We start from the raw sequence: 22,568 nt of genomic DNA on the forward strand, positions 1-22,568 counted from the left end.
AAAGAGACCATTAATTGACCAAGCCCTGTTAGATGGGCACTTGCTCTGTATGGTACAGACAATTCCATGCTATTTAAATGCAATGAGCAAAATATATCTGAAAGGCCTGTACCCTTGGGGGGTGTTTCCAAGCATGAGGCAGATTGGGAAAGAGCAGTGACAGATGACACTTTTGGTTGCTAACACAAGGTACAGCATTGCAAAGTCAGCACGAAAAACTCAGCTGCTGGTATGTTCATGTATTGAGCCATCCCTCTCCACTTTTATATCTCTTCTTCCACAATTTTGATGATAAAGCACAATCTGGGGGCCTGGATATTACTTTGAAGAACTGTGCTGTTAAACCAGGTGTGTTATTCACAACTCCTGACCAGAGACATCATTGTTCAACCCAATCTTACAAGGGCAAAACCACAGAGCTGGTTCCCATGCTAAATTTTCTGCTCTAGTTATCTCTTATCATGCAAGGTGCCTGATGACAATCACAAAACATTAGGTTTAAACTCCCCCTTCCTGAGGCTGGTGGATCAGTTAACAACCAATAGAGGACAGGAAAAGTGACTGCATGACTGCATTTTTATTTCTTTTCTGAAGCATTGTAGATTTTGTGTTAGCTTCTCCAGATAAAGCTGGAAGGGTGAAGTCCTGCAGTCCCTTAAGAGAGATCAGTACGTCCTTGTAACATTTGGCCTCCAGAGATTACAGTGACTAACCTTCCATAAATAAACTGGCCAGATTAGATTAGATTATTTTGGAGAAGATTATGTTAATATAGATTAGCAGGCTTTAGAAGTCTAATTCTTGGAGTTGTCGGTGATGGCCTGAGCAGTGTTGGAGCATTGCTGCACATCCTATTTCTATCCTGCTCCTCCAAGCCTCCTGAGCTTTGTCCCTGCAGTATCACTGCATATGATAGCAATTATGAAACAGGCTACAGCTTTTCTGAGAGCTTGAAAATGCTGTAGCCTTTGAAGATTCAATAAGAAAAAACGTTGAGCGAGGGAAAAAATGGTGACAAGTGAGAAAATGATGGCAACGCTGCGTTCCAAAGGGTGATTTTTCTGTTTGTTGTTGTTGTTCCTCTCTAGCTAATTGCATCTTTTCCACCAAAAAAATGCCCTTTCCCTTGGCTCAACATTCTGAAAAACGTGTTGAATTAAAAGCGCATTTCAATTTATTTCAAGTGGGATGGAAAGTAAAAGATACTTGTTGTCAATACCAAATCACAAAAAAAATTACACCATGTTCCTCTTGCAGATTTCAGGCTGATTTGTTCTTGGCCTTCCCATACCAGCATCTCACAGGCTGCTCATTCGGGAGGGGGGGGCAGGGGGTACGATGCTGTGCTCAGTGGGCTTAATCACTTCTCCAGAAGTGATTTCCTCTGGAAAGGAAACTTACTTCTTCTGCTTTGGTTGCAGTGCATGGCACCTGGGACGAGTGGTCTCCGTGGAGCCTGTGCTCTTCCACTTGTGGGAGAGGGTACAGGGACCGGACCCGCACGTGCAAGCCCCCACAGTTTGGTGGGAACCCCTGCGAGGGCCCGGAGAAGCAAACGAAGTTCTGCAACATCGCACTTTGCCCAGGTAAGGCAGTTAGAGATTAGAGGCCTTCCCTCCGGCAGGTCTCCTGGCCCCCAAAGATGCCCACAGGTGGGTCAACAAAGAGCTCTGTAGCTGTCAGTCCTGGCTGAAGGATCACACGGACTGATCTGTTCCATAAAGGATCATCTATAAGGAAAGGAGACATCAGAGGAGCAACCAAGAGCCACCTTCTGGGGATATTCAGCTATTTTAGGTTTGAATTTGCACTGTGTAGTAACTTACTAAGGACGCGTTACATGGGATAGATCTGGACTGGCTCAGTTATCACTAACATTTCCATGAACATCTCATATTTTTCATTTATTATCCCCAGTGGATGGTTCAAAACCATGGTGTCCACCTGGGTTTGTTGTACAGGAGTGGGTGCTTTTGCCCACTAGTTGCATACCTGCCTGGATTTCACTGTCTGTGCAAGTTCTTTCTGTATTGGAACCTGCCATGGGCAGCGAGATGAACTAAGAGACCCCTGAGAGCATTGTCTGACATATTTTAGGAACTTCTTATGAACTTTTAGGAACTTCTTCCCATCACCTAAATTTCACCTCCAAACACCTCTCTCTGATTTATTCTTTGAGACACCAGAAACAAACCTCAAGACAAAATGGTTTCTGCTCACTGGAAATCCAATTGTGCTCCTCTGGTTTCCTTTCCCTGAACCAGAGAGGCCCTGGGTTTACCACAGAGCCTCCATTAATTTAGCTGGGGGTTTCCTGGTGGACGCGATCAGAACACAAGAGAGCTCCCCAGCACGCCTCCCCTCTCCCAGGATAATGTCAACTGACACTTTTCAGGTTTAATGAGAATCATTATGAGAAATTATGATGTCCCCGGAGGAGGAAAGGGACTGTGGGAGTGATGAGAACTTTGTGAAAACATTTGTGAGAAACCTCCTGGCATTTTCCGCCTGGTTTTCACCCCAAGTAACTATCCCTGGATTCCTGGCTGCCGTCCAGAAGGCTCTCCTCAGAATAAGGACATCCCAGGCATCAAATTGGCTCTGTCATAAAAAAGACAAATTAAAGAAGTCAGACCTGGCATTGCTTGGGCAATAAAGCATATTCTGAGTTAATGTTGAGCCATAATTAATTTAAATGCAAATAAATATGTGGATACACTGTCTCAAATGAAACGGGGAGAGGGGGGAGGAAAGACAGGCAGCCCAACAGAAAGACTTCAGCTCTAATTAATGCCACAAAGGCAATCAGTGGCTTTGCCATGCCAAATGAGTGCAGCGCTGGGGGACTCATTGAAGCACAACAATGGGCGCTGCTCAGTGCTCGACATGCCAGACATCCGTATCGCTCCTTCCCGCCCCACTCAGAGGATTTATTACTGCGGCCGATAAAAACACTTTGCTCAGGGACAACGGAGCTTTTGTTCCTCCGGAGCAGCAGATATCGCCGGCTGAGTCCCAAGTCCTTCGGAGGAAAAGAAATCAGGGGGAAGACAATGGCAGTGTCTGCACAGGCTGCACAAAGCAGGCTCCAAGGAACTTTGATAGACTCATTGTGCGGTATGGTGACGGTCTTTGATGGGTTTATGATGGAGATCCCTCAACATCTTGCCCAAGAGACGTCCTTACATCAGTGTACATGGCTGGAGATGCCACATGGTCTCTTCCCCATTTTAAAAATATTTTTACAATTGCAGTCCAGGAATAAATGAGCTCTCATCTCAAAGGAAATTCCCTGCTCGCTCTCTCCCAGTGAATGAGCAATTTGTGGATGTGGCTCTTTTCCATTTTCCCATCTCCAGAAGCTCACAGTGGTGGTAGGATTCCAATCACCACCAACACCGTATAGTATGGAAAAAGCATATTTTTTTTTTTTTTTGGTAAAAGCAATATCTACTTTGGGAAATGCAATGTCAACTTTCCAATATCAGTGACCACTGTGGAAGGTTAATCACTGTCACTTCGTCCCATCAGAGGAACTTATTTACATCTGGTAGGACCTACTCTGTGGCTTTTGGGATCGCTTCCAGAGAAGAACCAACCCTCAGCCACCACCTCATGCATTTCTCCTCCTTGGGGCTGATAAGCATTGACATGATAATTTGAATTATGCATGATGAAAACATCGAGTTTGGATTACCAAAAATGGGCACTTTTTGGAAGTACTTTTCTGCCTTATTTTCAGACCTTCCAAGCTCATGTGATACCATCTGAGTTAACAGTTGCTCATTTGGATATTTTGACATTTTCTCCCATGCTTGAAGACAAAGAGCCACTCAGCTTCAATGGAGATTATTTGGGGCCTTGCAGATGACACAGGGGACCAGGCTGCATATATTTTTCTTGGTCTGATAAACAAAGTGAAAGAAAATGAGCTGCAATCTACAGCAACGTGATACAAGCCAGAATTCAGACTTTCCTCTGATTCAGTTGTTTTTATTCTGAGTGAGAGCTAACAGTTAATGAGAGCTAAACAGAGCATGATGACCGCTGCTAATGAGAAAAAGCGCTCCAGGAATAGCAGGCTGGGTGATAGATCTGATGATCAGGGACCAATTAGGGTGTGAGTGCCACACTTGGGAATGCCTCACACTGCACCACACTAATAAGATGCATTCATGTTTCTTTCCAAACCTGTCCCTATCATAACCTCTCTTTTCCCTCCCTTTCCTATTTAATTATCAGAGATGTTGCTGTGTGGAGATACATCAAGCCTGTCAGTGTTAATTCAGCTGTGACAGAAGGGCATTGACCACACACGCGCACTCTGTTTGTGGTCTTCTCTTGGAGCACACCTTTGCTCTGAGGATTTCCTGGCTGACAGAGTGAATTTCTCTCAATAACTGTGTCATTCGAGTTTGTGCTTGAAGGGCTTCCTCTGCAAAACAGAGCATTTGAGTGCTTGAGGAACCAGGCTCATGTATTGCTTTGGACTAGTTATGGTGAAAAAAAAAAGGTTCCCTAAAAAAAGTAGGTTGACCAAAATGGGAAATAGAATTATAAAATAGTAGAATCATTAAGGTCGGAAAAGACCTCTAAGATCATCTGGTCCAAATATCCTGGTAACAGATGGATTCCTTCAAAATTTTCAGTGAAAATATGATCCACGCTCTCTATTTTAAGGTTACGTTGTCACTGGCAATATTAATAGTTTGGAATTTTATATTAGAATATGTAACGTCGATAATTTTAACTTTTCTGTTGCTATGAACATAAAAATCAATGTGTTATGGTGCTTGCATCCTGGAAGAACATAACATAACGTAACAGCTGGAGGTTGCACAGGGTCCCAAGACATTGCCGTTGCCACTCTTGTTTGAACTTTTTCCCGATGATGCTGTCCTCCTAACACTCTCTGTGACCCCGGTTTGTCCTCCCCTACCTCGGTCCCTTGCTGGCACAGGCCAGAGACTCTTGTACATGACTCCTTCCAGAGGGAGCGATTTTCACATTCCGCTTTGTTTTCTTTCTTTGGGCCACTCAGTGGACGGAAACTGGAATGAGTGGTCGAGCTGGAGCTCCTGCTCAGCCTCCTGCTCCAACGGCACCCAACAGCGGACGAGGGAATGCAATGGGCCCTCCTACGGGGGAGCCGAATGCCAAGGACACTGGGTGGAGACCAGGGACTGCTTCCTACGCCAATGCCCAGGTCAGTGGACAATGACTTTTCCTCTCTTTCTTGGGTCATCCTTCTCTTCAGTCCCAGGTAGGCTTTTATAACCCCCCCTCCCGTTTCCCCTGGGGAAGAGTTGCATAGTTTTCACCAGCGATGCAGTAGTAAGGAGGCTGTGGATCACACTTACAGACCATGAACCCAAAATCTATAGCTGGCAAATGCTCCAGGAGACCCCAGACAGGTGAGTAATTATCCATGGAGAACATGTCTTTCTGACTAATTGGATAAACTGGTGTGAAAAATATTCTTGCCTGAAAACAAGGCTTAGATATCTAGAAGCTGTCAAGATTAATCAGGACCATTTTTTCTTGCCATACATTCCCTGGCCCTTTTTCTGGCTCTCCTTGGGTGCTCTATCCCCATTAACCCATAGGATTGAGGAGTGGACACCCAAGATGTCACCAAATAAAGCACGAGAGGTTGGTGCTGGCCCTTTTCTTCAGTAATTTCCTTCCATTGCTTGGAGAAGAAGAGACGGATTTCTCCCACCCTCTGGAGAGGAATTATTTGACCGGAGGTGACCTGCTAACTCCTAATTAAAACCCAAATATGAATCAGAAGACTTAGGTTCTTCCTCTATTTCTGTCACTGAGTTGTTGTTTCTTGTCTGTGATGAAGCAGAAGAAAACATTTTCCTACCTTGCAGGCTTGTAGTGAGGGCTAATTAACATTTTTATAGTGCTTTGATAAAGGCCATTGTTAATGCAAAAGAAGTAGCATTTCCACTGAGTCTGTAAAGATGCTTGGAGAAGATACCAGGAAATGAGACAACATCTTAGCCTCTTGCAATAGCTCTTTCCAAGGTACGTGAAACCTTAGTGCAATGGAAATGGCTGGAGTGAGGGTTGTTTGATGTTTCTTCAAAGTTTCTCACCTGGGAGGGGCTCTGCTGGTCCCTTTGTGCTCATTTTCAGACATGTATTGTGCATCCCAACCAAATACCAACTATGGACTTTGGCTGGTAGATGAGGCTGACCACCAGGTTGAATCTCTGTTGGCCCTGAAAGCATTCATGGTCAGAGCCCCAAACCTGAGCAGGGCTGGTGTTGTTGGGGGAGGATACTGAGGAGGAGCACAAGAACACCCCTCACTCATCAAAGGGCAGCCTTAATGGGAAAGAGTACACACTTATTCCATGTCTGTTGAGGATCAGACAAGGATCTGAGGCAGGAGACCTCCCTTCACACCAAGCCATTCTCTACTCATCCTACTTTCCAGTGCTCACCTTGGGAAGTTGCCTCCTTCCATTGCAGATGACGTTGGGGATGTTTCAGGCTGTTTCTTTCCTCTTTTCTTGTCTCCAGTGGATGGGAAGTGGCAAGCCTGGGGCGTGTGGGGCAGCTGCACCACCACATGTGGAGGTGGGACCCAACGACGTGACCGGGTGTGCTACGGGCCCTTCTTCGGCGGAGAGTCTTGCCAGGGCCCCAAAGAAGAGTACAAGCAGTGCAATGACAGGAGGTGTCCTGGTACGTACCCCAGACTCCTCGCACCCTCCTTCACACTGGGGGGACAGGAATTTTGGAAAAGGGTGCTGAGCCCTGTGTTAGGGAGCTGAATGCAACAAGGAGTTGTGATTGCGTTTGACCCTGCTCATTACCCAGGCACAAAATTCTTGCTGAAGCCAGTGTGACCATGATGATTTCAGTGGATGTTTGACAAGTCCCACTGGTCTAGACTTCATATTTCTCATTTTTTTATTGTCATAGAGTCATAAGAGTGAAAGAGACTTCCAGAGCAAAAATTGATATCAGAGTTTTGAGCCCATGAAATATTTGAGTGTGGAGGAAGATTCATTGTTTCCCACCCTTTACCTAGCCTCTGGGAGACCCGTGTGCCACTGGCAGTTTTTAAAAAAGACAGATGTGTGCAGATCCATCAGAGCCTTGCTCAGTCTCATCCTTCTCTAGCTACAGCCATGGGAACAGCATGAGAAACAGTTGAGAAAAAGGGTGTAAAAGCCCTGATGGAGAACAAGGGAGCTACAGGACAGACAAAAATCTGGGTTTTAATGAGAAAAATAAGCAGAAGGAAAAACTTGTAAGTTGGAATGCTTCTATCTGTCTTCCATGCAGTGTAAAACAACAGGCTGGCACACCATTTCTATTCTCTTTCTTAGTCTGGGTTGAAGTCCCTGCTGGTGAAACTGCTGGTGGGGAATCAATGGCCTGTGTGATGTTGGCAGGCAGACTGCATCGATCATAACGGGCCCTGATTTTTGACCGAGAGGGCAATTAATTGTTGGAGCCTCTCGGTGAGCAATGGCAGAGATTGTCATGGTGGTGTCCTGGCTGTCCTTGTGATGAGAGGTGCAGAAGCTTTTGGGGATGGATGTGTGATGGTCAGGACATCTGACCCCTGGAGCCCCGTGCAAACTGCTGAAGACAGATAAAAGCCAAAGCACTTCAGCACAAAAGTTTTACCCAGTTTAGCCAGAAGATAACAGCACATTCACTCCTCGCAGCTCCGCTGTAATAAAAGACATCACCTCCCCTTACAAGCTGTGCCTCTCAATTAGCAGAGGCGGGTGAGAGTCTCTCCTAACTCAGCCGTAAAGCTCTCCTCCGCCACAGAGAGGCTTAGCACCAGGTCGTCTGGTGGTGTCTACAGAGAGATTTAGTTCAGCTTCAGCGTGTGCCAGCTGGGGCCCTGGCAGAACAAGCCCAATCTTTTCTTCTGTGTCCGCAGGGGCCAATGCCTGCATGGCACTCAAAAGGAAAAGGCGCTGAGCCCCGCTAGGGCTCAAAACCAGAAGGGTCTTGCTGCAGTTGTTAATTTGCAGGGGGAGGAAAAGGCAGGGAGCCGTCAGAAGCTAAAAATAAACCCGCTCGATTTGTTCTCGAGAAAGTATCAAATGCTGGCATGATTTGATTTGAGCAGAAGAATTGAGCTTAATTGGGTTAGTTATTAAAATCTCCCGGTGCAAATAGGTTACTCTGGCAAAAGGGATATTGTTATGAAGCAACATCAAGAAAATGAAAAAATAAAATAAAATAAAAAAATAAAATAAAAGGATTAAACGATTCTATCCTGGCCTGGGAATTGCTCCTGCACTCACTGGCAAGAGAATGCCAGACAATCAGTGTACTTCTAAAGAGCATCTCTGATCCACAGCATCCCTCAGCGGCCCCCAGGGAGACTGCAGGGGTGCAAGCCAGAAAAGCTTCTAGAGGTCAGGGAAGGAGCAAGGGCAGGTCAGATGTGAGCTCCCTGTCTGCTTTTAGACATGCTTTTGCACGCTGGGGGTGTTAGAAGCTTCCCACCTCATGTCCCAAACCCTCCTGTGGGCAACAGTTCCCAGTGGATAATATATGACCATGGCCAAACCACTGGGCCAGGAGTTTTGCATTCAGCTCCCTGCCCTACAACAGGCTCTGTAGGCGACCACGTGCTGGTCACAACTGGGTGGCTTCATCTTACTGTCCTACAGCTCCTCGCCAAATGGTTGGAAATAAAACTGCCACTTTTCTGCCCATTTTCTGCCTTATCCACTGAAGTCGTGAGCTGTTGGCACAGGGACTGTTTCTGCATATGTGCAGAGCACAGCAGGGATCCCGCTTGCCCTCTGGGATTTTATTATAATAGTGATTACTCAAAGGGGAATTTTAAAACAGGAAGAAACATCTGTTTTCAAGCAGGGAGCATAACTTGTTCATTATCAGCGTCTACTGGATGCACCAGGGAGGAATCTGTATTTGAAATGCAGCTGGGGCTGGGGACACACAGTCTTGGGGCTTGACTCCAGAAGCTGTGATATGTAGGCAGCTTGTTGGGTCCTCTCTGAGTTCTTCAAAGCAGCAGGACTTTCCATGCCCATAATCTTGGCTTGGAGCCTTCCCCATAGCCAGTTTGGAGCTCTGGCTAGTTCCAGAGCTTCTGCAGGGTATGTCCATCCCCAGGGATTTGCTCCTGACACAGACCCTAAGATGATCTATGCCATCACATCTACATGACCCTTATCAAAGGAGACCTTCAAGGTCATCTCCACCATTGGAAGCAGCATGACAACTCCAGGTCCCCATCTATTGCTTTATATCAAATGTATGTTTTCCCTGCAACTTTGGCACATCTCTGCTGGCATCACTGGACCTTGGCATGGGCAGCGCTTTCCTACATGGGAAGGGAGCTCAGCAGGCAGCTGCCCAGCTCCACGGCTGGTTGCCCTTGGCTTTGGCTTTGGCTTTGGCTTTGGCTTTGGCTTTGCAGCTGCCACTCCTGGCCAGACACAGGCATGCTCTCAGCTTTCTCTTTACTGGTAGATTTAAATGCACAGTAAATAAATATGTTACTGAAAACCATTACATGTAATTTTCCCTTTCCCCACCCTCAGGAGTGATAGATAGCTTCAGCACCCTACTTGTAGTTCCCTTCATTTAACAGAACACCTCCTTCTGTGATGGATGCATTTTCTCAGGTCCCACAGACCCTGGAGCCAACTCACCTCTACTCAGAAAAGCATCCAAAAGCCTTCTCTTTCCAAAGGGCTTTCTCTGTAATGCCTCTAAACATATTTTGCATATTTCTACAGTCCTCCTGGACTCTGCAGCACTCTTTGGAAAGGAGCTGCTAATGCAAATCCAGCCTGTTCATTCTTCCTGCATCCTTGGATAAAAGGGTAGCAGAGTGCCTGAATGAAGCCCACCCAAGGAATATATCCACTTTTTTTTTTTTTTTTTTTTTCAATTTGTTTATTTCCTTTGCACCTACTCCAACTTATTTATGCAGAGCATCTTTTGAACCACATCCAGCCCCAAACCTGTGTGATGACCCTGATGGGTGGAAGGAATTGAGTTTGAAGCCTTGAGGTTCAGCCCCAAAAGCTGGACATCTCACCTTGAAATGAGAGAAGAAAACTTTAGTAGGGCGTAGCAAGAGCAGCTTTCCTCTGAGACAGGGCAGGCATGTAAGAGGACTTTCCTGGGTTGTTACAGGTGTATTAATGAGCTGATCCTCAGGCTGGTCAGAGCTCGCAGACAGGCAAAGCAAATCCCAGAGAGTTTAAAGTGGTTTTGACATTTTTCACCCCACAAAGATCTTCCCTCCAGGCCGTGCTCCTCTCTTTCCCCTTTTACACATCCCTCCTGAGGAAGAGGCTTTACTAATGGAGTTTTTCCTGCCTTGCAGAACCCCATGAGATCTGTGACGAGGAAAGCCTTGCCTCTGTGGTTTGGAAGGAGACGCCCGCTGGGGACGCCGCAGCTGTCCGGTGTCCTCGCAATGCCACCGGTAAGGATGTCTGCATGCCTTGGCTGGGGAAATGGCCCACCTACAGTTCATCCTTCATCCTTTGCCTCCAAGATGAGGACAATGTGGATGTGGGAGGAGAGCATGATCAATGGGCTATCTGCCCTTTGCTCAAGGCTGAGTTCTCTCTGGATTTCTGCAGTTCCTAACTATTTGAAAGCAACCCCTTGATCCATATTAGACACTCTGAGGTGGTTTCCCATCCAACCACTGCCTAATCCTGGACCAGCTTCACTATCAAGGGCTGCTGTGGTATGGCATGTACATCCAATTGCTACAGATAGCTCTGCAGAAGCAGGCTGGGCTTCACAAGTCCCCTAGTCTTGGCCATCCCCACTGACCATAGAAGAAGCTTGTATCTAAAAGCACAAAGTCTGGAATGCATTGCCAAGCCACACTTAGCTGATTTCCACTCCCGTTTATGAACCAGAGTAACTCTCTCTGCTTATATTCAGGTGCTCTGGCCACGGTGGTGGGAAGGGGTAGTGCCTGGGCATCCTGGTGTTATCTGTTGTGGCTGCAGCCACACATTCCCCAGGGAGTGGAAAGCAGGGAAGAAGGCTCCAGGAGATGTTCTGGTGGTGGAGATTGACCCCTGATGCATGTTTCTCAATCCCAGGCAGGATCAGAAATAGGACAGCAGTGTCCATAATGAACATAAAGGTTTTATTCTGTTTGAGTGAGGTTTTTGGATGGAAAAGACCCTGGACCTCTCCTATTCATGCACTCTTGGAGGGTCAGAGTCATTCCAAATGTTAGCCCAGAAGAAGGGCCATATCCATAGGACACTGAACCACTTATCAGTAGCAATGGGACTGTGAACCCAGCAATGCCTGGTCCTTGGACACTCTCTGAGTGGATCCCAGAGGATTACTCTGGCAGAGTAATTGCTTGGGCAAGGCGATTCCTGTCCGCTGTCTCCTCGCCGGTACTCCTGTTCCTCTGCATCGCGAAGGCATGTGATTGCCACCGCACAACCCACTGCAAGCTGACGCTGAGGAAAGGCCTGGGGGAGGACTGCGGGCAGCTTTCAGAGATTCTCAGCTGATGCAAAGATGGATATTTTGGATATTTTTGCTCGTTGAGACTGTGTAGGCAGCAGAAGATAGCGTGGCTGGTTTAGCTGCAAGTACCAGACCATGCCGCCTGGGGAGGCTCGTGGGACTTCCAGAAGCAGGGAGAAACTTGCTTTGATGGGCAAATTAAACTTTCTTTTACCTTGGCCAGCTGTGTCCCAGCTGTTAAGTTTTGTTTTCATTTGCATCTCTTTTATTGGCCTACCCCTCAGTAAGAAATGAAGGAGAGGAATTGCACATAATGTTTCCCAAAATGCACAGAACCTCTCCCAAAATACACAGAACCTCTCCCCAAATGCACAAAACCTCTCCCAAAACACACATAACCTCTCCCCACCATTGCAGATGCCCCTGCTGCCCTTGGTGCTACCAGCATTGGCCAGTTCTCCATGAAGGTGCTGGGCTTTTCATCCAGCTGCTCCCACTCCCATGCTCTTTTCTTTCCTCTTCCAGGGCTGATCCTTCGAAGATGCACTTTAGATGAAGAAGGGATAGCTTACTGGGAGCCTCCAACCTATGTCAAGTGTGTTTCTATTGATTACAGGAACATACAGATGCTGGTAAGGCAGACAGAATTCAACACCTGATGAGATCATTATCCCCCTAAATGTTTCTTATACTGTTAGAAGTACAAAGAAGAAGGAAAGCAACATTTCTACATGCAGGGGAGATACCAGCTCCTCTCTGATTTTGTGTTACTGCTTTTGTCTGCCTAGCTTGTGATATATGGGCTCTCCATTGACAAGGGATGGTTCCCCACTGGCTATTTTAATATCTAGCCTGACAGAGTCCAGGTCTTACCAGGTCTTCCATATCACATTATCCATAAGAATGACTGTGATTGTAACATTTTTAAATAAGCCACTTATTTTTCATTAGTTTTACAATTGTTACTGTGGTTAATTTTCCTGTTTCTGCTGGTCTTCCCATGGATTGCCTTAAAGTGGCATTGCCTTTATGAGAACCGTTCTTTTCTTTTCAGGAAGAGGTGCAGTCTGTCCCAAAATAGTTCCAGACTGGTTATAAGAAAACAAGGTTTTAGGGCAAAATAGCTGGCCTTAGGTTTGCAACAGAATAGTGTCTGTGTAGTAGCATAACTCTTCTGAACATATAAAAAACCTTTTCTTTGTGGGCATACCAAAAAATTACATTTTGCTCTTCTATCATTTTAAAAATATCACAGGCTTTCAGGTCAGCAGAGATTGTTAGGTTCATCTAATCTGTGCTCTGAATTACAAGGAAGGTCACAAAGCTTCCCCCAGCCATTCCTTCAGTGAGCTCATTAACTGGGCTTTGACTGTCACTGACGTGTTTGTCATGTTTCCCTCTGCTCCTCAGACCAGGGAACATCTTTCCAAAGCTCAGCGTGGGCTGATGGTAGACGGGCTGTCAGAAGTGATCCAAAACCTTGTGGAAATCTCCCAGGATGGAACCAGCTACAGTGGGGACTTGCTGTCCACCATTGATGTACTCAGGAACATGACAGAGATCTTCCGTAGGGCTTATCACAGCCCAACTTCTGGGGATGTGCAGGTGAGCTGAGATGTGTATCCTCGCTGCCAAGGCTGGATTGAGGGCTAAGGATTTGATTGCCTCCTTTTGAGCTGATTCAATGCTGCTGAAAAGCTGGAGTATTTTCCACGTGAGCAAAGTGTCTCTGCATGTTAACAAACCCTGCCTTTGAGGTTGGTTCTCCCCGGCTTACAGAGTCAGAACTTGAAAACCAAAGTCACTCTGAACTATTTCAACTCGATAGCACTTACTGGGGAGTCTAATTGATATGAGAGCACTCTTTGCAAGGGATTACAGCCTAATGACTACAGGTAAGATGATCCTGTGATATCGGGTAGCTGGATATTGATGAGGGAAAATGTCTCTGTGTTTCTCACCCTAGGATTTTACTTTCAGCATCTGCATGCAGAGTGGTTACAAGATATGCCCTTGGGATAGGTCATCACTACATGACTTGAAACATTAAACTGACCCAACAGGATCTGCAACGGGTGGTAAAACTAGAGGGGGAAAAAAAAAAAATCAATGGTCCTGAAATATCTTGTCTCCTTCCTTCTCGTTGCATGCTGCATGGTCAAACAAAGGTACTACCATGCGTAGCACTCTCTTGATCCACCACTGCTTCTCTTTGCAAGCCACAGAGAAGAAATGACAATGATTCCCTATGCTGAAAAAAAAATATGAAATAGTAGGAAATGGGATGAGAAGTGATTTATACAAGGCAAGATCATCTGTTTTTAATCAGTTTCTGGCAGACATCTGTTTAATTTGCTCTTAAAAATCTTCAGTAATAGAGACATTTTCCCAGTCCAGTGCCTTAACAGGTATAGCAGTTAGAGTGAAGTCCTTGGGAAAAAGGCTTTTCTGCAACCTGAATTGCTGCTAACATCCCTGGGGGCAGAGGCCTGTGAAATGCCTCGGGAGCCTTTGGGAACAGGACCTTGGGAAGGCTCATGGAGCACAGGTGATGCTCATATGTTCCTTGTGCACCTTCATGTCCTTTCTTGAGTGGGACACACGTGGCTAACTGCCTCCTTTGTCTTATTTTGTCTCCTTTCTCCAGAACTTCGTCCAGATCATCAGCAACCTTTTATCAGAGGAAAACCGAGAGAAATGGGAAGAAGCTCAGCTGGTATGAACCTTCAGCACATCCTGTGGAGCAAGTCATGCCTTCAGCATAGGCTTAAGCCATGACAAGGGGAATTTCTAAGGGTCTACATGTCTTTTGTCCATGTTGCTTTGTGTGCAACATGAATCTGTTCCAGCCACAGACCACAAAATATCTCCATCCACCAGTGTTGTTCTTCTCTGATAATTTGTTGTGATGAAAGACACAAATAAACTGGATGTGGTCAGCTCTGATCAGCTTCAGAGTTGACCACCTCTGGAGGAGTTACTCCCAAACAGCTGATACATGCGACTGGTCTTTTGGGTGAGCTCAGTGCCAGGCTGAGTCATATTTATGGAGTAACTCAGGAAGCCACAGGATCTCAGCCCTAAGCCAGGGTCTCTGCATGAGTAACAGAAAAAAAAGTAACAATAATAAAGGAAAAATGGTGATGAATACTAAATTTTGGATGGTTCTCAGAGATCAAGCTGTGTTTAGAGTTGATCACACCCTTGGCTTTTTAAAATTCTCGTCTCCTCCTCTTGCCAAGATAAAGCAGTGGGATTACATGGGTCTGAGTTTCTGGCTACAAAGATGCAGGACAGGCAGGATTTTCCTAGTCAGAGCTATGCTCTGCTCACCTGAGCTTCTTGTTCTGTTCAGCATAAGATGAGCAATAGTTCATTTATATTTTTTTTGTTTCTTTCTCTCATCTCCAGGACTGGGATCCTGTTGAATAATTCTGTAGCTATACCCTTGTATACTTGGAGGAGAGGTTGACATGGTTTGTTTTTCTATCCATGTCACACTTGCTCTTTGTCTCTTTTGTCCCATTTACACTCTTTGCTTGTCCCTGTTTTTTCCCTTTCCTATTCCCTTAACGAGCTCTTGGGCTTCTCAACGTCTTCATGTTGCTGCAGGTTTTGGGGATTCAGAGTAAAATGGTTCTGCCTCAGACCAGCAGCAACTCTGGTGAATGGGCCAATGGTAATGCTCATTCCTTCCAAGTCCCTTCCTCATTATTGCACCTTGGAACAAAAACACCAGTTCACTTTGGTCACAGCCTAAAAAATAACCTGGCCAACGTGAATAACTTAGCCTTTGTGAGATCAGTCCTCTGGAAAGTACCCATAGGTGTGAATCAGAACATGGTAGCCCCTTTTTAACCACCTATCATTGCTGTGAAAGTCATCAGAGAGGTCTGGAAGTATTAAACAAACAAGAAAAAAAATCATTTGACACAAAAAAATATCAATATTCACCCCAACCAGGGAAGTCTTCTGGGAAGGAACCTTCCCACCAGGGGTACAGTCATTGGTAGTCCAAAACTTGAGACAGGAGCTGAATGCTCAGCTGTGCTACAGTTCCTTCAACAACAAAACCTCCACCAGGAGCTGAGCAGCCTTGTGGACATCTTCTTCTCCCCATTCTCCTGAGATCTGGTGTTTTCCCGTTGCACTTGGATGGCGCGTTCTGGCTCCAGGAGCAGTAAGGGACCAAATGCACAATTTCAAGCCTCCAGGCGTGTGTACATATTTCAGAACAGTGCAGAGGAAACTGATGAGTTGTCATGACAACAGGGAAATCCTATTGATCCCCGTAAAAACAGCTGCAGCTTACTCCCAGTGGCAATTTGTTCCCATCGGCTTTCCCTGTATGATCTCTTTGCACCTATAGATGCTGCCAGCATTAGAGTGACCTGCATGAGGAGCAAGACAACGACGAAATCAACGTTAAGAAAATGTTTACGTGGCATTTCTTTTAGTGGAAATGATGATGACAGCCCAACACCGTGGCTTTAGGACAGAAGCTGCCCTCAGAAATCTTCAGGCACTGGATATCAAGGAGGCTTCAGCAGTCTCTGTCTTTCTCACTTAAAGCTGATGGAGCAAACTCAGGCTTCGTGCTTCACAAGGTTAAACAGTCCTTTTGAAATGAAGGTTTTGGCTCCCAACTTGCTCATTAAAAATAAACCCTACTTCATTACAGTCTCACATTCCAGTGTCCTGCAAACTCCCAGGCAGAGGTGTTGTTCAAGGGGAAAAAAAATAATAAATACATAAATACATAAAGTAAATAAAAAACTTCAGATAGAGAAGGGCCCTTTTTTTGGGAAGGTTAGCCATACAATATGGTCATATCGTATATGACAGAAGCCTGATAGATAATGGCCAGTGTAGCTTGGGGTTACTTTGACTTTGTGATTTCAGTCCATAACAGAATATAAACATATCCAGTTAAAATTAGTGTCCTCACTTGCTGCTCCTTATGCGCACACCTGCTGTATTGGCAGGACTGTTTGATCTGATCCTGATAGAGTTTTATTCTCACTGAGCTTCCTTTGGCTGGCCAGACAGAGGGACACGTGTGGCCACCCCTGTGCTCCTTCTCCATCTCTCGCCAGCTCAGCCTTCCTTCTGCCTCCATCCTATCCTGCTGTCCTCAGCTGCCCCTTCCACTCTGATCAGCCACCTTGGGAGGTCTGAATTACAGTGAGGATCCACAAGCATGAAAATCGATGGAAGAGAGGCAATGTAAGGAGCTGAGATGCTTTTCTTTGACCTCCCGTGGTGGTTGCTCAGCCCAGTAGGCAATTGTGCCTTGAGGAAGGCAGGCAGTCGGCACAGCTCATTGCAGGTGGATTATATTTTATGAAATCAGCCACTGCTTAACCAGTTATTGTTTAACAGCTTTATGTATGCCTGGAAAAGAAGCGTTATTGCAAATGCCTTTGTCGTGTGGGGAACACCAGGAAAGGAAAGAGAAAAAATGCCAAAGCTCCGACGCAGCTGGGCAAGAAGCAGCTTGGTTTTCTGGAGAGTGAGGTGCTGCCAACAGAATGGGAATGCGTGAAAATGGACCACAGTGCTTTTCTGCAGAGAAAAAGTGATCCGGTGCCTGGAATTTGACATTAGGCCCTGGAAGTCCTTGTTAAGCATGTGCTTGTTGGACCATTTTTGTTGGGATATGGTCTGCCTTTCTGGTGGTTTCTGACTCAGGTCAACAACTGGCTGAAACCTGTCAGAGATGTGGTTTAGTGGACTGTATTAAATATACAAACAACCCCCCCATCACTTTTCTACCTCTTCTCCTGCTCATTGGAAGGTACCAATTTAAGGCTGCAGGTACCTCTGGTGTTGGGTTTAACCAAAGTCATTCAAAGACTTTTCTTCCAGTGTTTTCATGTCTTTGTCACTAAACACAGCCTGATTCATCTCAGGAAGAAGGTTTAGGGGCTGGATTTCTGCCTTTGAGAATGCTCTTCCCTCCCTCCAGGAGAATTTAACTCTGGATATCTTTAAAGTGCCCCAGGACACCCTGATCTTTGACCTAGAGGAAGGCTCAGACTGAAGAACAGCAATTGGAAATCCAACAGAGATCAAGAGAAAAAGCCAACAAAGATCTCCCCACTCTTACCACCTTTCTGTACACCTCTTTACTAGTGTGTCTCATCAAACTGAGGCATCCAAAGGTCCCTGAGATGCTCCAGGTGGTAGGGAAAGCAGTGAGCCTCCCTTCAGTTCTGTTCCCTGCTTCTCCCTGGAGATCCTATTGTGCTGCTTTTTTTCTCCACATGTAAGAAAAGTTCTCCCAGACATCCCCCTGACAACAAGCCTAAAAGCCAGCCTACTAGAAACCTGCCCTTTGTGCATGCCAACAGTGTAGGCTGGAGCTTTTGGGTGATAAAAAAAAAAAAAATAGCTATCCTGGAAGGGGCAAGGTTTAGTGGGCTCCCTCTCAGTAGGTTATTTATATGCAACCTTCTTCTGACTCTATATATCTGTGGCTTCCTGAAGCCAAAACATGTTTCTCAGACCAAACATTGCAGTACCTGAGGATAAGGGAGGTCTAAGGCTTGATAGAGGCTCCCAGAATTTGACTTAGGGCAGATATTCGACACTGACCGCTCTTCGCTTTCTGATGAGATGTCTCTGGAAGGGCAAATTGTCTCTGGTAGTAGAGATAAACCTGAGGAAGAAGATGATGATACCATAGATTACCTGCTCCAGACAACCTCTGACATTTCTCTTTGCTTTGCTTTGAGATATTGCCCTCCACACTCAGTTTCATCAATTACTCTTTCCTATCTTTTTATTTATTCTAGGCTTCCTTAGCATTTCTCAGCCCTCATTCTCCAAAGCTCTATAATATTCCCTTATATCCAGTGTCTGTTCCAGTACCAGTGTGAGGACAAAAACCTTTGCCTTCAGATAAACTCATGCTGGGCTTTTTGTTATCCATGCTACCAGGTATTCTCCTTCTCTCTGCAGATAGGGCCAAATGCCAAGGAGCTGTTCAGGCTGGTGGAGGATTTCATTGATGTCATTGGATTCCGCATGAAAGATTTCCGGGACTCCTACCAAGTGACCGATAACCTGGGTGAGCTGATTTGCACTCCCTGTGTTGAGTGTAGACCCCAGGAAGCTGTAATTGCAGGGCAATATGTATAACCTGAAAGGTGGGGAGGGAAGGAAGGGAGCCAGTGGGTGGTGGAACATCAAATAGTCTGGGGAAAAATGTGGATGGACAGAACTATGGGGTGGCTTTTTGCCAAATAAGCCAGGGCTTCAGCCTGAAGAAGGTCATGGAGAGATTTGAGAGATAGCTATAGAACTGTGAATGGAGAACAGATGACAAACTGGGAAGAATTAAGCTGCTTCCTTTTATTTTTTTAATACAAGAGCCACACAGCAGCCAATGAAGTGATCAGGCAGCAGGCGAACAGCAGGCAGCGTTTGATTTATGCTGTAAGCACAACCGCAGCATGGAGCTTGGGGCTGGAGGATGCTGCAAGAAGCCAAAAAGTACAGATGGGTTCGTGATGGGATTAGGAAAATGCACAAAGGAGAGGTCCACCGGTGGCTGTTAAAGCTGATGGTCTGGATGCAACCCCTAGCTGAGGAAGTCTGCTGACTGCTGGGAGAACACGTCCAGAGAAGTCTTGGTTTTCTTTCTTGTACTTCTCAAAACAAATACTACTGTCCACTCCTGGAGATGTGGTGTAGGAGCAGAAAGACCTCTCTTTTGCCAGGTTTAGTGCAAACATGTCCTTCACTGAGCAGAAGCATGAGACTTAACAATTCATGTCTCCCTCCTTCATGCATAAAGAAGATTGCTTTCTTCCTGGAGCTACTGAGGTCCACCCTCATGGTTCTGCTACCTGATTTCCCACTGTTTCCTCCAGCGTTTTTTTCAGCATGTATGAATTTATTGAGGCTGGTCTTGCTTACTGAATTTATCTGTTCCTTCCCTCTAGTCCTTGGCATTCACAAGCTGCCCGCTAATGCAGCAACTGACATCACCTTCCCCATGAAAGGCTGGAGGGGCATGGTGGACTGGGCCAAGAATTCGGAGGACAAGGTCACTGTCTCCAAGAGCATCCTGTCTTCGGGGCTGGCAGGTAGGCAGAGCAGTCAAAGCACTCCAGGAGAAAATGTCTTCTTCATTTTCTAAGAGAGGTTCCTTCCATTTGGCTGGTCTCCAAGCTCTCCTCCCAGCTGAGCTTGCTCACAAAAGCTCATCGTATCACTTCTGAGTGCAAATAAAGCTTTCAAATGTGGTCAGACTGAAGGTCAAGTGTGAACGCCTTGCCCAAGTTCAGGAGCAGGCATATTTGTCTTCTCCTAAATCAGCAGCATGTTTGAAACAGAACAGGAGTCAGCCAAAAAAAAAAAAAAAAAAAAAAAAAAAAATCAGGGCAATGTTATCTTGATGATTGCTTCTTACAAGGCTTCTGAACCTGCAAAGAAGTGAAAAAAAAGCTTGTGTCTGCACAGGGTTGCTCATTTCTTGGTGCATATGGGTTCTGAGCTCCATCTACAATCATCTGCAGGGCGTGTTGAAATGAGTCTCTCAGGCCTCTTTGAATATGCTGGGTTTCTAATATGGGAAAGCACAAGTCGTTGTCTCTGTTGGTACCTTATAGGTACAGTTAATGAGCACGGAAAGGCAGAAGTAATAGGGGAACAGCCATGTAAGCAAACAGTGCTGTAAGTGTCCTCCAAGACTGGATCTGGTCCTGGAAGAGCCATCTAAGGATGAGCAGCTGAGGCTTACAAACCTCCAGCTCTATCACAGCCAAGATCCTTTGACATCTTGGGAGGGTGTTGGGATACCCAAGACTGTGGGACCTGGGGTTTTACTTGCTCACAGTCTCATAGGAACATACATTTCTTTGGTAAATGTCCTACTGCATTCAATTAGCACCAAGGGGAAGACTTTCTCCAAAGGCTGCAGGATCCCTGTGTTTGCACAGGGATTCACAGGAAAGGCCAAAAGACTGTCAGCTTTCCTGGAGAAGCAATGTTTATGTGATTGCTCTGAAAGCCTGTCAGTCTTCCTTGTCTTCCACCCACCTCATTTGAGCCCAATTTTGTAAAAAAAAAAAAAGAAACATCCAGAGTCATTTCTGCCCTGTGCTGAGGGAGTGGGTGCTTTCTAGGCTCAGCCTAAGTATGAGACACCAGAGAGGCTCCACAGCAGGCTGCTTCCCTGGCTTTCCTCATCTCCAAGTGATTTATTTCTCCCCCTACAACTCAGCCTTGGGGTTGTCCCTGCTGCCTGCTCTTTGCCCAGCAAAGCTCTTGCTGTTTTTATCTGGGCTGTGCAGGATGCAGGAGAAGGCCAAGCAGCATGCCCGGAGGTCACGCAGAGCATCCAGGCTCCTTTGGGACCACGGCCCCTGCAGCCTCTCAAGGCATCACACGAGTGATGGGGTCAGGCCAGGCACTGCAGGGCATCTCCCCTCCTGGGCTGCCCTTGTCGGCCCGCGTGCAGCTCTTCTCTGACAGCTCAGTGGCTGAGGACAAGGCTGAATGCCTCTGGGTGGCTGTGAGAGACCTTCTCACCCTACACATGTTGCCCACTGTAGTACTGTCAGAGGGATTAGTGGGATTTCTGGAGGGGAAGACACCAGGATTAAATTAAACGTCAGGATTAATAAGCCTTGCCTGCAGGCAAGCAACGTCACCCCAAAGGTGCTCGTTCCTCCCTTCTGTCCCATGGAGACCTGATGTGGTTATAGCAGCACCTGCATCCCACCACAGTGATGCTGGCAATGGCTGTGCCATGGCAGAAACCCCCATGAGAGGTCCAGTCCTGCACCTGGCTGACACCTTCTGGGGCACACATTTCTCTCTGTCATGGGGCAAGGGGAGAAGGAAGCACAGATCTGGATCCAGCCCCTTCTCTGCCATGCCCCATGTGCTGTCCTGGTGGGTTCTGGGGGGCAAAAAGGGGTCAGCTGGGGGGACAGACGACATCCCGATTGTCTCAGTGCTCTTTTCTTCTTCCTTTTCCTCTGGTGTCTTGCAGAGGCAGACGACTCTTCTGTCTTCGTGGTGGGGACCGTGCTGTACAGGAATGTGGGCAACATCCTCTCGCTCCAGAGGTAAGAGCTGGTGAGACCACACCTGGTGCTGGTGCTGGGTCCAGTATAAGAGCCCTGGGCACACTGGGGAGAGCCCTGGGCGTACTGGGGAGAGCCCATAGCAGGGCTATTAAGGTTCTGGAGGGCCTGGAGCCCCCCTGTTATTAGGAGAGGCTGCGAGAGCTGGGGCTGCTCAGCCTGGAGCAAAGGAGGCTCCGGGGGAGCCCTGCAGGGACATGTGGAAAGGATGGATCCAGACTCTTGTCTGTGGTGTCCAGCAACAGGACAAGAGGCAAGGGGCACCAAAGATCTGCCGCCCCTGGTCTTCCAGGAAAATACCAAAGGTGCAATGTGGCAGGTCTTGGCTCAGTCATGCAAATGTTTTGCCCCCCACAAACCAATATTCAGTGGGACCATGCTCATCTATATTAGATTTGCTTGCTGCAGGGGCAGGAAGGCTTTGTCCTGTCCATGCAGCCCTGGCAGAAGTGGAAGCAAGGTGCTGGTGCTTCTGCACCCCTGCCTGCTAGCTTCCTGCTCTCCACCACCCCTGTCCAAGGGGTTCCCCATCCCCAGGGATTTGGGGAGCTTAAGACATAGGGACACGGGTGACCAGCCACCAACTGGGGAGCTGCCAACCCCAGCGAGCCCTTCAGGAGCATCTCAGCAGAAGACAGGCTCTGGGAAAGGCGAGCAGTGGAGCAGCACGCTTGGCCGCACATGTCTACCACGTTCCCGGCCACTGCAACACGCCTCAGGCACCCAAGCTTTTGTGTTCAGCACTCCCTTCCTTTTTCTTTTCCCTTTCTCATGCTATTTCACTCTTTTCTTTCTTTATTTTTTCTGAGGCTGGGACCGAGGCAGTAAATTCAGCATCCTAAGGCACCTTCTAAATCTGTTCTGCACTGATTAGCGTGAGCCCATTTACCATAAACACCAGGGCATCTCTTCTCACTGATAATCATTTAAATACCTACAGATTTAGCACTGGCAATGGCAAAAGAGCTCCAAGTGAGTGCAGAGGGG

At 46.7% G+C, this 22,568-nt stretch overlaps 1 protein-coding gene across 1 annotated transcript in view; it reads left to right on the plus strand.

Moving 5' to 3' along the window:
- The window catches only part of ADGRB1 (adhesion G protein-coupled receptor B1), a gene marked incomplete at both ends in the record, with an annotated part of 183,177 nt that overhangs the window by 51,509 nt on the left and 109,100 nt on the right, over positions 1-22,568 (plus strand). Inside the window, 10 exons of the mRNA XM_084306745.1 lie at positions 1,422-1,586; positions 5,042-5,206; positions 6,538-6,702; positions 10,358-10,459; positions 12,007-12,113; positions 12,892-13,086; positions 14,129-14,197; positions 18,445-18,553; positions 19,431-19,574; positions 21,488-21,563. Coding sequence (XP_084162871.1) covers positions 1,422-1,586; positions 5,042-5,206; positions 6,538-6,702; positions 10,358-10,459; positions 12,007-12,113; positions 12,892-13,086; positions 14,129-14,197; positions 18,445-18,553; positions 19,431-19,574; positions 21,488-21,563 — 1,297 coding nt within the window. The remainder of the gene's footprint in view (positions 1-1,421; positions 1,587-5,041; positions 5,207-6,537; positions 6,703-10,357; positions 10,460-12,006; positions 12,114-12,891; positions 13,087-14,128; positions 14,198-18,444; positions 18,554-19,430; positions 19,575-21,487; positions 21,564-22,568) is intronic.

Source organism: Netta rufina (assembly GCF_964035555.1).
Source record: "Netta rufina genome assembly, chromosome: 2".
Taxonomy (NCBI): Eukaryota; Metazoa; Chordata; class Aves; order Anseriformes; family Anatidae; genus Netta; species Netta rufina.